Source organism: Equus asinus, chromosome 9 (genome assembly GCF_041296235.1).
Source record: "Equus asinus isolate D_3611 breed Donkey chromosome 9, EquAss-T2T_v2, whole genome shotgun sequence".
Lineage (NCBI taxonomy): Eukaryota > Metazoa > Chordata > Mammalia > Perissodactyla > Equidae > Equus > Equus asinus.
The window spans coordinates 41,538,997-41,554,821 of NC_091798.1; the positions used below are offsets into that span (position 1 = coordinate 41,538,997).

The following is a 15,825-nucleotide window of genomic DNA, read 5'->3' on the forward strand; positions in this document are numbered from 1 at the left end:
CTCTCTTGCTTGCCTGACTTGAGACCACAGTGCTTTGACCTCCTTTTGAGGACCCTGATGTTTCTGAAGAAGGGAGAGGAGAAAGTATGGGCTATTTTTCTAGTTGACAGTTTTTAAAAAACAAGCTCTTCTCTACCCATATACGAAGAAATGAGTGTTTTTTTCTAGTATAAATCTGAGGAAGTAAAATTTCTTCAAGTAATGGAACATTTAAATTTCTAAAGAAAGTATTATATATTTACATGTTTGTTACATTGAAATCTGGCCATATTCTAACCTGACTCTAATAACTGTTATATGTCATTGTACTGGGGCATAATATAGAGCAAAAGTCTGTACCTGACTCCACATTTCATCTGCCGTCTTCACTGCTGGGCTGTCAGCTTTTACTTCTGCACTGCATCTTTTATATTGCCTCCAAGTGCCTTTCTGTTTACTGCTTTTCACTATTTGTTTAAGAATTCTGTTGCTAAATCTGGCTGGAGGGTATTAGTTATATCAGTCTTTATACTTTGTTTCAGTTATTTCATACTAAAAAAAACCACAGGTGAAAGAGTTGGTGAGCTAATACTATGCTTTTATAATAGAGCTTTATAGTTTTTCTTGTAAGCTGTTTCTTTTGATTCAGTGTAAGAAGGGCAAGTAAATGATTGTTATTCTATTTGTGATGAGGAAAGTAGAGCTGGGGCTTGAATTTGATTCTTTGTGTAAAATATCAACACTGATTTTAAATATTGGATCTGGGTAATGATTATTTCATATGCTCAGAGGCCTTCATATTTAAGAACGTAAAGCTATATTCCAGAGCATAAAGTCTGATTTCTAGGTCAGTGGTTCTCACGCTTTGGGTCTTTATACTCTTAAAAATTATTCAGGATCCGCAAAAGCTTTGGTTTGCATATAAATTTTTGCCATATTAGAAATTAAAACTGAGAAATTAAAAAATGCTTTTGAATTCACTTAAATATCACAGTAAGCTCACTCAACATAACATAAATAAGATTGCTTTTTTCCTTAGTAAAAAGCAGCTATTTTTTTCAAAGTATTCTCAACTCTATATTTCTTTTCTTTATTTTGTTGAGGTCATATTGGCTTTTAACATTATGTAAATTTCAGGTGTACATTATTATATTTCAGTTTCTATATAGATTGTGTTGTGTTCACCAGTGTCTAGTTTTATCTGTCACCCTACACATGTGCCCCTTTACCCCTTTTGCCCTCCCCCCACTCCCTTTTCCTCTAGTAACCACTAATCTGTTCTCCTTAACTATGTGTTTATCTTCTATGTATGAGTGAAATCATGCAGTATTTGTCTTACTCTGTCTGACTTATTTCACTTAGCATAGTACCCTCAGGGCCCATCCATGTTGTTGCAAATGGCATGATTTTGTCTTTTTTTTTATGGCTGAGAGGTATTCCATTGTGTGTATATGTATGTATGTATGTATATATCTATATATACACACACCACATCTTCTTTATCCATTCATCCATTGGTGGGCACTTGAGTTGCTTCCACATCTTGGCTATTGTGAATAAATGTTGTGATGAATATAGTGGGGCATAAATCTTTTTGAGTTGTTGATTTCATATTCTTTGGATAAATACCCAGTAGTCGGATAGCTGGATTAATATGGTATTTCTATTTTTAGCTTTTTGAGTAGTCTCCATGCTGTTTTCCATAGTGACTGCACCAGTTTGCATTCCCATCAGCAGTGTCTGAGGGTTCCCTTTTCTCCACATCCTCTTCAACATTTGTTATGTCTTGTTTTGTTAATTATGGCCATTCTTATGGGTATGAGGTGATATCTCATTGTAGTTTTAATTTAATTTCCCTAATAATTAATGATATTGAACATCTTTGCATGTGCCTATTGGCCATCTGTATGTCTTCTTTGGAAAAATGTCTGTTCATATCCTCTGCCCATTTTTTGATTGGATTGTTCACTTTTTGGTTGTTGAGTTGTGTGAGCTCTTTATCTTTATATATTTTGGAAATTAACCCCTTATCGGATATATGATTTGCAAGTATTTTCTCCCAGTTGGTGGATTGTCTTTTCATTTTGTTGATGGTTTCCTTTGCTTTGCAGAAGCCTTTTAATCTGATGGAGTCCCATTTGTTTATTTTTTTTGTTTCCCTTGCCTGAGTAGACATGGTATTCAAAAAGATACTAAGACCCATGTCAAAGAGTGTACTACCTATATTTTCTTCGGAGAGTTTTATGGTTTTAGGTCTTAAATTCAAGTCCTTAATTCATTTTGAGTTCATTTTTTGTGTATGGAGTAAGATAACGGTTTGCTTTCATTCTTTTGCATGTGGCCATCCAGTTTTCCCAAGACCATTTATTGAAAAGGCTTTCCTTTCTCCGTATGTTCTTGGCTCCTTTGTCAAAGATTAGCTGTCCATAGATGTGTGGTTTTATTTCTGGGTTCTCAATTCTGTTCCATTGGTCTATGTGTCTGTTTTGGTGCCAGTACCATGCTGTTTTGATTACTGTAGCTTTGTACTATAATTTGAATTCAGGGAGTGTGATACCTCCAACTTCCTTCTTTTTTCTCAGGATCGGTTTGTTTATTGAGGGTCTTTTGTTGTTCTATATAAATTTTAGGATTCTTTGTTCTATTTCTGTGAAGAATATCATTGGGATTGCACTGATCTGTAGATTGCTTTAGGTAATAGGGACATTTTAACTATGTTTATTCTTCCAGTCCACGAGCATGGAATATCTTTCCATTGCTTTATGTTTTCTTTGATTTCTTTTGGTAATGTGTTAGAGTTTTATAGTTTTCAGTATACAGGTCTTTCACCTCCTTGGTTAAGTTTATTCCTAGGTATTTTATTCTTTTTTGTTGCGATTGTAAATGGGATTCTATTCTTGACTTCTCTTTCTGCTAGTTCGTTATTAGTGTATAGAAATGCAACTAATTTTTGTGTGTTGATTTTGTATCCTGCAGCTTTACTGTATTTGTTGATTATTTCTAATAGGTTTTTGGTGGATTCTTTAGGGTTTCCTATATATAGAATCATGTCTTCTACAAATAATGAGAGTTTCACTTCTTCCTTTCCAATTTGGATCCCTTTTCTTTCTTTTTTTTTTTTCCTAATTCCTCTGGCTAAAACTTCCAGTACTTTGTTGAATAAGAGCGGCGAGAGTGAACATCCTTGTCTTGTTCCTGTTCTCAGAGGAATGGCTTTCAGTTTTTCATTGTTGAGTATGATGTTGGCTGTGGCTTTGTCATATAGGGCCTGTATTATGTTGAAGTACTTTCCTTCTGTACCCATTTTATTGAGAGTTTTTATTAAAAATGGATGTTTTAATCTTATCAAATGCTTTTCCTGCATCTATTGAGATGATCATGTGATTTTTATTCTTCATTTTGTTAATGTGGTGTATCACAGTGATTGGCAGGTGTTGAACCATCATCCCTGCATCCCTGGAATAAATCCCACTTGATCATGGTGTATGATTCTTTTAATGTATTGTTTTATTATTCGATTTCCCAATATTTTGTTGAGGATTTTTGCATCTATATTCATCAGCAATATTGGCCTGTAATTTTCCTTTTTGTCTTGTTCTTGTCTGGTTTTGGTAACAGGGTATGTTGGCCTCAGAAAATGAGTTAGGAAGTGTCCTGTCCTCTTCAATTTTTTAGAATAGTTTGAGAAGGATAGGAATTAAATCCTCTTTGAATGTTTGGTAGAATTTGCTGGAGAAGCCATCTGGTCCTGGACTTTTGTTTTTTGGGAGGTTTTTGACTACTGTTTCAATCTCTTGTGATTGGTCTATTCAGATTCTCTGTTTCTTCTTGATTCAGTTTTGAGAGGTTGTATGTTTCTAAGAATTTATCCATTTCTTCTAGGTTATCCAGTTTGTAGGCATTTAGCTTTTCATAGTATTCTCTTATAATCCTTTGTATTTCTGTGATGGCCATTGTAATTTCTCCTTTTTCATTTCTAATTTTATTTGAGTCTTCTCTCTTTTTTTCTTAGTGAGTCTGGATAAGAGTTTGTGAATTTTGTTTATCTTCTCAAAGAACCAGCTCTTAGTTTCATTGATCTTTTCTGTTATTTTTTTAGTCTTTATTTCATTTATTTCTGCTCTGATTTTTATTATTTCCTTCCTTCTGCTGACTTTTGGCTTTGTTTGTTCTTCTCTTTCTAATTCTTTTAGGTATAGGGTAAGCTTGTTTATTTGAGATTTTTCTTGTTTGTTGAGGTAGGCCTGTGTTGTTGTAAATTTCCTTCTTAGTATTGCTTTTGCTACATCCTGTAAATTTTGGTGCGTTGTTTTCATTTTCATTTGTCTCTAGGTGTTTGATTTATCCATTGATCCACTGGTTGTTCAGGAGCATGTTGTTTGGTGTCCACATATTTGTGACTTTCCCAGCTTTTTTCTTATAGTTGATTTCTAGTTTTGTAGCATTGTGATCTGAAAAGATGCTTTATATGATTTCAGTTTTCTTAAGTTTATTGAGGCTTGCCTTGTTTCCCAACATATGGTCTATCTTTGAGAATGTTCTATGTGCACTTGAGAAGAATGTGTATTCTGCTGTTTTTGGATGGCATGTTCTATATGTATCTGTTAAGTCCATCTGGTTTAGTGTTTCATTTAAGGCCACTGTTTCCTTGTTGACTTTTTGTCTGAATGACCTATTCATTGACATCAGTGGAATGTTAAAGTCCCTTACTACTGTTGTTTTCTGTCACTTTCTTCCTTTAGGTCTGTTAATCTTTGCTTATATACTTTGGGGCTCCTGTGTTAGGTGCATATATATTAATAAGTGTATGTCTTCTTGGTGGAATGTGCCTTTTATCATTATATAATGCCCATCTTTGTCTCTCATTATCTTTTTTATTGTAAAGTCTGCTTTGTCTGATATAAGTGTGACTAAACCTGCTTTCTTTTGCTTGCCATTTGCCTGGAGTATCATCTTCCATCCTTCACTCTGAGCCTATATTTGTCTTTAGAGCTGAGATGTGTTTTCTGGAGGCAGCCATATTGTTGGGTCTGCTTTTTAATTCATCCGCCACTCTGTGTCTTTTGATTGGTGAATTCAGTCTATTTTCATTTAGAGTGATTATTGATATATGAGGGCTTAATATTGCCATTTTATCTTTTGTTTCCCAGTTCTGTATTTCTATTGTTTCTTTTCCCTTGTATTTCTGTCAAAAAGCAGCTACTTTGGAAAAATGTTATTTTGAGGAGTGGCCTTGTTTTACATGTTTCTGAATATTTTTGATGCCTGTCTGACTTAATAGAAGTCAGCTAGATTCTCATAAGTGCTTCTACATTCAATCTGTTGCTATAAGTTCTTTTCTTTTAAGAGTCTGAAGACAATTTAGCCTCACAGAGATACATAGTTTGAAAGGGAAAAATACTTTAGTAGCTTTTTTCAGATAATTATGGACTGTCTTTCATACTAAACAAAACTGGACAAGTGGTAGTTTCTTAAGAGTCTAAGAAGAATCAAACCTTTTGTTGATTTCAGAGGTAATCATCAAAAACATTAAAAAGTTTACATAGTTTGTACTAATGCACAGGACGTTTCTTTTAGATTTGGTAGGTATTTATTTTGAGGAGGAATAGAGATGGGATGGTGTCACTAAGCCCATTGGAAAATGGGGGAGCATTCTCATATTTCTGAAGTTCACAATTGTTTTTTCAAATATATGTAATAGAGGAATCTGGTGAACTACATGACTCCTCTGTTACCTTGGTAGGAAGTTACCAACTTACATGTTTTGCAGCTGAGGAGAAAAGGCAGCAGCAGTTAGCTAGTGGGACCACAAGACCATCATCTTTGGAGGAAAGAATTCTAAAGAAGGAAAAGGAATGTGATAGTAGTAGCAGTACCTTTTATCTAATAGGGTAGCGAGAAATGCAGGGTCCCCATTATACACACACACACACACACACACACACACACACACACACACGACTCGGGTTTTGAGGAAGATAACTTACTCTGTAAAAAGAGATGCCAACACGTATAGACTATTTATTATAAATAGTAGTTAAGGATGAGTATTTGACTAACTTGTAATTGAATATCCTAATTTAGATTGATAACTTCCTCTCATTTATGAGTGTTGCGAGCTCCATTAATACAGTGCTTCTTTTTGTCAGTCTGTAGGTATACTGTTAGAGCCATGCAGTGACCACGGTGATAGTGAAGATGGCTGTCTTGAGAGGTAAGCATTTTCTCCTGTTGTTGTTAATTAATCATTTTGAGAATTGGAGTCCCTTATGAATTTTGGGATGAAATTTTTAGATGAATCTATCCTTTACAACATACATTTTAGATAATCTAAAAAACTAAGGTTCTTGTTTTAATGGTAAGCATAAAACATATTAAATGTCCATAAATATTCAGAGAGGTTGCAGCTTCAGACAGACATTAGTTATAACTTGGAAAACATTTGGAGAGAAGAACACAACCTTCTTGGAGACAGTTTTTTCAGTTGATTTGTAGAACAATTGAGAATTTATTGATATCCTGAATATACCTTTCAGTGAGTTAGTTCATAGTCTTGGAACTATGGATAGTTAACTGAACGACTGTAACATATTTGCTTCAGCAAATACGTATAGGATGTTTTTCTTCCTCTTTGAATTCCTCTTTGGTGTCCCAGTACAGTCTTAGACAGTTGCTTATTTACCTTCTTGGCCAGCAGTAATGGGAGGGAGATACCTGAGGCAATGAGTATTTCAGCCAGATGTAGTCTTCACAGATAGATATTTTATAGATAGTGTCCCTTTGAACAGAAGCTTTCTGTAATAGTTTAAGTCACTGGCTAGGTTTTGGGTCTTGTTACTCTTTTTATGATTCTGGAAGATGTTGCCAAGAAGTATATTATAATTTTCTTAGGAAAGATGATTTGATATTCTGAAAACACATCAGTAATGAAGTTGCAGACTAGATTGAAAATACTGAGAAATTCCACACAGCATTAGTAATTTGGCTATGGTCTGTTGGCAATGGTAAACTTGCATTAATGCCCTTGTCTCTCTTAATTGTGGGTAGGAAACTTTTTCTCTGAGGGTAAGTAAATTCTTTGGAGCCATGTCTCTGGAGCATCCCCATACTCTGAAGGTCCACAGATTTCCTGCTTACAGCAGTTCCTTGTGCTTCCTTTCAGAAGGCAGGAATGATCCTCTTCCAGCCCAGGGAGTATTGGAGCTATGGGCTGAAGATATAAGATTAACAGCATTAACAGGCATCTCCAGAATGATGACATCTGGATTTGGTAGAACAATAAGGATCCTTTTAGTGAGGACTCAATCTTTTTGGAAAAAGCTCTTTTCTCTTCAACTTGTGTGTAGGTTAGCAAACTTGTTTTTAGATCCAAATTATTTCCTGGTTAGCTGGATTACATTTTGCATGTTTAACACTCGTTTCTCAAATTTAGGTGATTAGATCTTTTAGTGTGTGAGGTAGAATTTAGCTCATCTCACCATTTGCTCCCACTCTAACCAGAGGAAGGCTTTTGAGCTTGCCAAGGAATTTAGTTTGTTTCTCATTCTCAGCAAGAATAAGGTAATTAGGGATATGAGGAGATGACTGCCATATTTAGATCAAGACCTGTCTTCTGAGTGCACACTCTTTTTATGGCAGGGTTCATAGCACTTGTGTGTATCCTTGTATATTACCACAGTATCTCTGGGGAGAAGAACTTTCCCACAATAGGCATATTGATAACCTACTATGATACTAGGTGATCTGACTGGTCAAATAGGTAGAGATCATTTGTGACAGCTTGCTGTAACACTTTCTAAATAGGGATTAGTTTTTCTGGGGGATTAAAAGGTGAATTGAAATTTTAAAAAATGTTCTTTTTACTTGTTATCATTATGTTTTGAGGAAGAAGAGGTTTAGAAGTAGTAACCTTGTTTTGATTGTGATAGAACACAATATTTAAAATATAGAACATAGCTGTACCTTTAAAAATCCTCTTTAAAAGAAAAAACACATCCCAGAGTGGGAAAGAATAGAGCTATTTGGTTAAAACTCATATTTATTTTACAAAATCTTTTCCATTATACATTCAGTCCTTTTGGTTTCCACTTACTGTAGATTTTATTTTTCCTTTTAAAATGTTCTTTTGAGGGGTGGTTGTGTGGGAGGGTGGTGAGTGTTAACTTAATTTTTCTAAACCTGAAGTGATTCTGTGGATCTTTTCAGTGGTGTGTGATTTTCAGATATAGGGCTCCAAAGAATGGCCTATGTTCACTTGTCATTTTCTTCTCTCACACTGTAAATGCTAGCTCTGTGGAGAAGAGAGGAATCTAGGTAAGAAATATGCAATGATAGTAACCTATTTGTTCTTAAAAGACTAATTACTTTACTTATATTTTTAGGAAAGAATGTGTGTCATTTGGCAGTGGTAAACTGTCACATTTGATTCTGGTAAGAATTACTTTTCTTTTCTGGTTCTTAAAAATTCGAGTAGATGTAATCTACCAATTATTATGTTAGGTTGAATAGGTTTAAAGGAAATTTAAATAGAGATACTCTTACCAAGTGTTTTACAATTGGGCAGCAATTTAATTTGCCATTTTTGGTTACAAGAAACTTGGTTATCAAAACACTTTCCTGAATTTGGGATCCAAACTTTGTCTCCCAATAAGATATATTATAAAATTGCAAATTTATGTTTGAAAATAGTTTGGATGGTAGGAATGGGACAGTTGACTGTACAGGCTTAATAAACTAGTGAAGCAGAAGGATATATGCTGGTTATCTTTAAGCTGGGTGTGAAAAACTTCATGGTTGTGAAATGTATTTTTTATTTTAAAATACAGGAGTCTAGTAGCAAGATATGTGATTTGAATGCCAACACTGAATCAGAAGTGCCAGGAGGTCAAAGTGTTGGTGTTCAAGGGGAAGCAGCATGTGTCCAAATTCCACATTTAGATCTGAAGAATGTTTCTGATGGTGATAAATGGGAAGGTAATTTCACCCATATGCATTATTTCCCTGATAGTGTTATTTGTAACTGAAATTACCCAAAGCAGTAATGAGATTACTGCCCTTTTCTGGATAACATTTTTCATTTCAATTTTTCTGTTCTCTTTTTCATATAGGAAGAGCTAGTGAGTGCTTTTATTCAAATGCACTGATGAGATTATGGGGCAACTATCTTGTATGAACTAGAAGTTATTATTTGATACATTAGCTTTAAAGATGGATGTTAGATCTGATTAAAAAAATAAAACCACCCAGGATAGGCTTTTGTTAGTTGTTAAACCAGGTGCTATTGCCCAGTCTTTGAAAGTCCACTATGTTGGGGCTTGGGGGTCTCAGCACTTCTAAACAGAGGGCTTATATATAGCTACCTTTTCTTTATGATCTTCAGGAATACTTTTTTTTTTTAATGATCTTCAATGGCATTTCTAAGCAAATATTGCCCCATATCCTTGTATCTCTGTATTAGGTTATGAAGATATGGAAGTAGGGTCCTAACAATGTTTACAAAGGAGAGAAGTTTAAATTTAAATTTTAAAAGCAAGCCACATGGAAATAAGTCTTTGTCAAAACTCAGCAAATGTATACTTCAGACTTGCATTTCATTGTATATAGGTTTTTCTTTTTTTTATCAAAAGGAGCAAAAACTAAATAAATATTGAGCTCCAGTGAGTGATTTGCATGCTGAAGTGTTTATGGGGAAGTATATTGATATGTCCAGTTCACTTTGAAATCCATGTAAAAATAAGATGGCTAATGGAATGGATAAATGTTACAAAGCAAGTATAGTAAAATGTTAATGGTAGAATATAGGTGATTGGTACATAGAACGTTCACTGTAAAATTCTTTCAACTTTGCTGTATATTTGTAAACTTTCAAATAAAATATTGGCAGTGGGGGATGCAAGCAATAAATTTGGATCCAGGAGTCCTTTTGGATCATACACCTTCCTAGCTAAGGAGACAATGAGACAACTCAGGAATCTTAAACAAAGTTACATATTTGTTTACTTGGATGAGGATCCCTTGGTTATCTCAGCTTTGGCGAGTTAGCTGATGATGTACAGTGGCAATAACAAGAGTAATTGCAATACCAGTACCACGGACTCCTCTTGCTACCTCAAGTCCACTCACCTGATCACAGTTGGAGTGTTTTTATTTATTTGTTTTTAAGGTATAGCCAATTTTTAAAAAGCCCCAACGGAGTCATTGTCTGTGCCAATCTTTACTGCTGTCTCTCCGCCCACTCCTTTTTTTTTGGCCTAGATGTTTGGCATGCCCAGTGGCATATTATGTGTCTTAACTTACACTAAATCAGGAAATTGTCTTTCATTTGCTTTGTTCTGGGTTATTCAAGACGTTTGGAATTTATGAAGACGCATCCCAGAGTTAGGGGATATTTTAGCATCCTGGTGGCAGTGAAGATCAAATGTCCCCTTTAGTTAATTATCCTGGCATAGTCACTGAAAAGGAGTGGTGGTCAACAGAGCATTCCAGGAGGCACAGTGGGAAAGGAGTCTCTGAAAGATAAGGCTGGGATTCTGACAAAGGACTTAAACTTCTTCCTCTTGGAAGATGCAGATAAGTAGCCCTGTGCAATCTTGGGCCTAGAGTCCTGATCCTACATGTTAAACATAGAAGAGGAGTTGTTTTCCGTTGTCTGAGGAGATGCGACATTCTCTGTCTATCTTCAATGTTCGGGAGGCTTCCCCAAAGAGAATCTAATGCTGGGCTCTCTTTTGTTTCCCTGTCAGAATCTACCCCTTACAGCTTGTGATAGGGAAAGGAGGTAACTATGGACTACTTGATCCTGATTTTCAGTACCTTATCTGCCCTGTTATCCACCTAGCTCAGCAGCTGTGACAAGTCCATGTAGGCCTCCTGCTGACTCTTCCAGGAATAGGAGTCAGTGATTTTCTGAGAGCCACGGTAGTAGACATCTGAGTGAACTTCTCAGCCACAAACCCTGCGTGTGCTTGGGAGAGTGGCTGTTAGCAGACCGTGTTGTTCCTTCCAACTTTGCTACCAGTATAAAGATTGATTTTCTACAACTAGCAGTTAGGATATTCTAAATAAAAGTTTTCCTTAAGAGACCAAATTACTTTAGACCCTGGATAACTTGGAATCAGAGATATACTTTGTTTGATGTGGCTCTTAATAGAGAAGTAGGGTGACTCCAAAAAGAGGACCACCTTACTCTTCCTAAGTATATGGGTTTTGTTTTTTTTGAATTGCTGAAAGGATAGTCAGGAAACTGCAGTTAGCAAGCAGGTAGCACATGTCTACCACCAGAATGAACTTGTAGCAGCCTTTTAAATCTTGGCTTTTAATGGAAGTGGACAACATCTTTCCTTCAGATTCTTTCCTTTAACTCTTGAAAGAAATACACTAGGATCTTTTCAAAGAGTAAACTAAGGGAGATATTTATCTGTCAAATCCATTATACTGAAAAGCTTCAAACAGTACCTGGTTAAGAGTTTCCATTTCTTCAGTTTTATGTTTGAGTTTTAATAAAACAGCACTACTTTGATTTTTTGCCTTGCTTGCTGAAATGGAAATGTATGTTTGTGTTTGTTTTTAAAGTTTGGTTAGTAGTAATTGCTTTGAATAAAGTTTTTGAGCAGAATGACTAAACTGGTTTTAGGGAAATGTTTTTGGTATCTTTGGCTTTGTGTTAGTTATGTGTATGGTTTGTTCTGACTGTGCTGTGTGTTCACTTTAGTATTTTTTGCCATTTTTTCCATTTTATTAGCGTCATGCCCTATCACTTTTCCCCTCATTGATTTCAAAACAATGCATCTGCAGAGAGATGGGGAGGGTAAGTATGGTTCACCATAGTTTAGTTTTTTTGCCTTTTTATGGTTCACTTTGTTTGCCTTTTTATTAGCCCTTCTCCTGCTGTCCCCATATATTAGGAAAACTGTTTTGGGTTAAAAATGATACCCAGAAAAAACTGTTTTTGTTACCTCTCTCTTTTCTTAAAATAGGAGATTTCTCGTAAAATGTTTATTACCAGTTACTTATTGCTGGGAAGCAGGTACAAGGGTTGCTTTGAAAATCACTTTATCATTGGGTTTATAGTGGGATTGCACGCTTTGTACCCAGTTTTTAGTTATCAGATTGATCTGGGCTTTAAAAACTAACTAAATTATGTTCTTATTACCCTGAAAAAAATTCAGTGCTTTAAATTGCTAATGCATAAAGTTAAACTAAATTACTAAAGTAGCAATCTTTAGCTATAGTGTGAATAAAAAACATCATTCTTGATTTTTGACACTGTCAAGCCATCTTTGCATCCAAAAATACTTAAAAAACTTATTTTTGCTAGTCTTGATAGTCATAGCATCAAAGTTTTAAATTGTAGTTATAAAGTTAATGTATAGATGGAAAAGTTTTACCCCCCTTCCTGGACTCCAGTGATACTTGAAGTTATTTTGTTTTTGGAGTATATTTGTGGATTGTGTGTTTATCTGTATGTGTTCTGTATGTAATCAAACCTTATATGTGTGGAGATATCAAATATATCAACATAGTTTCATTTGAGAACATACAAGATAACGCCAATAAAATAGATGTACGTAGGAAGGACTAGTGTGGCCAGCCCTCGTGGCCTAGTGGTTAAGTTCAATGCATTCTGCTTTGCCAGCCCAGGTTCAGTTCCTGGGTGTGGGCCTATACCACTCATCTATCAGTGGCCATGCTGTGGTGGCGACTCACATACAAAAAGAGGAAGATTGGTAGCAGATGTTAACTCAGGGTGAATCTTCCTCAGCAGGAGAAAAAAAAAAAGACTAGTACTATTAAATTTTGTCTTGATAGTACTGTTGGGTGTTTAATTATTAAAATATATATTATACACAGGAGTCCTGTAACAGAAAATAACCACCACAGTTTAATGTTAGAGACCAGGTGCTGTCAGGTGAGTTAGCTGCTCATTTGGAAATGTTATAATTCTTTTAGATTCTAGAGAACTCCATTTGGTGAGTGTTCTGTATAGCATGGGGTATAGCTTCCACTTGTTCTTAACATAGCCCCTTGACAGTGAGGGATAATTTATCCACCTGGCAGCATTTGGCTAAGTTAAATTCCCAGCTAAGGACTATTGAGTGTTTACTGTTTCTAAGTGAAGATTTTCCCCTACTTGAAAAATAACATTTAATATAATTTTAAAGAGCTTGACAGTGTTCTTTCTTGCTTTGTGACTGAGTTCAGAAATTTAAGGTATAACTCCTTATGTGAAAATAGAACCCTGGGCTAAAAAATGAAGCTCAGACAATTTTAAACTATAGTAGGCTTTATGAAGATCCTAGTATCCCTTTTTTTTTTTTTTAAAAATATGTAATATATATTATCTGTTCCACTACATAATGACAAGATTTAAAGACCATCTAGCTGATATTGTGTGACTTTTTTCCGTCTGGAACCAAGAGACCCATGGTACTATGCTTTGTGTTTGTTTGCAGAGCCATTTCCTGCTTTTAAGTCTTGGCAGGAAGACTCTGAGTCTGGAGAAGCTCAGCTCTCTCCACAAGCTGGAAGAATGAATCATCACCCCCTAGAAGAGGACTGTCCTCCAGTATTATCACACCGTAGCTTAGATTTTGGGCAAAGCCAGCGTTTCCTACATGATCCAGAAATGCTGGAATCCTCATCTAAAGCACTTTCTTTTGCTAGGTATGTAATTTTTATGTACTTATGAGAAGTGATTCCTATTATGTACCCAGGTCCTTTAAGAGATTGTGTCCTGTAGATCTGCAGCTCAAAGCTTTCTCCTCTATTTCCTGAAGCATGTTTTTGTAATTTTTTATTTTTTGGGCCCCTAAATTCTGCATTCAGTGAGGTGCAGTGTTGGGGATTTGCTCCCTAAAAGACATTTCCTCACCATGTATTTATTCATTGATTCATTCATGACTGAAATCCGGAACTCTGGAAGGGAAGCAGCAGGTGGAGCTCACCAGTCCCTGATGCTTTTATTGTTAAAACTTTAAATTAAATTTATTGACTGTCAAACCTTTCCTTTGCGGTTTGAACATCTAAAGAGCTCTGAGCTGCTAGATATCTTTGTTTCTTTTCTGCCTTTTCCCAAACAACTTTTGAATGATTCCAGATTGTTTTTATCACGACTTGTGTTAGCTAATTCTGTGGTTTGTGAAGCAATAGTGTAAGTTCCTTTTTACTACCTGTCCTTTAGTGTTTGGGACTTTTGGTAATAATATCATGTTATATCAGGGCAGTAAGAGATATAGTATTGATAACTTGAAAATTTAACTAACACACAGTGTTTGCCTCTTGTTTTAATTCAGGATTCGAAGATCATCCTTTAGTTCAAAAGATGAAAAAAGAGAAGACAGAACACCATATCAATTGGTCAAGAAACTTCAGAAAAAAATCAGACAATTCGAGGAACAGTTTGAAAGGGAAAGAAATAGCAAAGTAAGTTTGTAGCATTGCCCAGCGTGAGGTGGATCTGTTAGAACTGTGAAGAGGTCCTTTGGAGAGCATTAGTCCATCTCTTTCCTGGGAGAGAGAAGGAATCTGAGATGCCCAGAGAAATAGTGATCGTATAGGTCTGAGATTGTGTAGCTCCTTAGCCTCCTGATTTCCAGGCCAGTATTCTTGCCATTGCACCACTGCATCTTTACACTTCCATTGTAAAACAGCTTGTAGAATTTTTAAAGCAAGTACTTTACATTGACAAATGATGTTAATTCTGTTTCTGCTCCCTCAAAACCTGCAAGTACAAGGGTGTGGGGAAAAGAGAGATTGATTTAATAATTAGAACATGTAACGTGGAAAGAGTCCTATACTTGGAGTCAGAAGACTCATCTTCAAATATGGCTTCAGCCAGTTGCTAGAGCCTGCTCTGAGAGCTTTACTTAATATCCTGCTCTATCTACTTAAAATAAGGTAAGATGAAATGAAGATCAAGTGAAATCTCTGCTGTGGGAGTTGTAAATATTATTTAGGAATAAATTAATAACAATTGCTTACCACAAAGGTGTCAGTGATTCTGTTCCTTAATTTCTCAGCCCTCGTACAGTGATATTGCAGCCAATCCAAAGGTATTAAAATGGATGACAGAGCTTACCAAACTGCGGAAGCAAATTAAAGGTATGGAATGTGCCATTTTTGTAATGTATTTGTGTTAAAAAATATTCTTTATAATAATGTCCTTGAGAATTATAGTTATAATTTTTGGTAGTTGTAAAAAAAAAGTTTCCTTTTGTTCGTTCTTAGTTATGGTCCAGGTTGCGGTACTGTATTATATTCTTCCAAATGTCTTGCCTGTGTTTTTATTAGTAATACTCTTTTGAAAGATGCCCTAGATTGTATATTAATAGGTGATAAAAGTTTATCTGAAATATATTTAATATATTAAGCAGTTTTCATTTTTGATGGGTATTTCATCTAAGACTAAGAATATCTGATCATAATGAACTATTTATATTACAAAGACTAAATTATAAGTGTTCTTGAATCAAAACCCAGGTCTCGTGTTACTGTCAGCCCAGTACAGCAGTTGCTAAGGCATATCTACCTTGTGAGTGTTTAGTGAGCATGCTTTGTAATAACTATTGATAACATAAAAAATTATCTTTACCAAGTACTGTGGATTTATAATCTGGAGCATCACATTCTGGTTTATTCATTTGAATTTATTCAACAAATTTTTAGTATCTTTAAGTACCAAGTACTTGTAGACATCTGAGACTGTAACAGTGAACAAGAAGACAGTGTCCTTATTGTCACTGAGTTGATAATCTGTGGTTAAGATAAGTTCTTTTACCTCTTGTTTAGAATTTTCACCTACAATTCTGTTAAGCATTTTCTTCTTTAATGCCAGTTTCCAGCCATTGG

General features: G+C 35.4%; 1 protein-coding gene and 1 long non-coding RNA gene across 19 annotated transcripts in view; one reads left to right on the plus strand and one right to left on the minus strand.

Moving 5' to 3' along the window:
* The window catches only part of FAM13B (family with sequence similarity 13 member B), a 97,442-nt gene that overhangs the window by 61,791 nt on the left and 19,826 nt on the right, over positions 1 to 15,825 (plus strand). For 11 of the 18 annotated variants that reach the window (XM_070517313.1, XM_014853783.3, XM_014853787.3 and 8 more), the window contains 6 exons: positions 6,129 to 6,193; positions 8,361 to 8,409; positions 8,805 to 8,952; positions 13,431 to 13,641; positions 14,271 to 14,400; positions 14,997 to 15,078. In XM_070517313.1, coding sequence (XP_070373414.1) covers positions 6,129 to 6,193; positions 8,361 to 8,409; positions 8,805 to 8,952; positions 13,431 to 13,641; positions 14,271 to 14,400; positions 14,997 to 15,078 — 685 coding nt within the window. Of the gene's footprint in view, positions 1 to 6,128; positions 6,194 to 8,360; positions 8,410 to 8,804; positions 8,953 to 11,719; positions 11,786 to 13,430; positions 13,642 to 14,270; positions 14,401 to 14,996; positions 15,079 to 15,825 lie in introns of all 18 variants that reach the window. The other 7 variants (XM_014853782.3, XM_070517315.1, XM_014853778.3 and 4 more) reach the window with 1 other exon arrangement.
* On the minus strand, positions 14,269 to 15,061 carry LOC139046167 (uncharacterized). The gene is made up of 2 exons (XR_011505809.1): positions 14,959 to 15,061; positions 14,269 to 14,698 (listed from the first exon to the last, which is right to left on the minus strand). It is a non-coding gene; the product is annotated as an uncharacterized lncRNA (long non-coding RNA).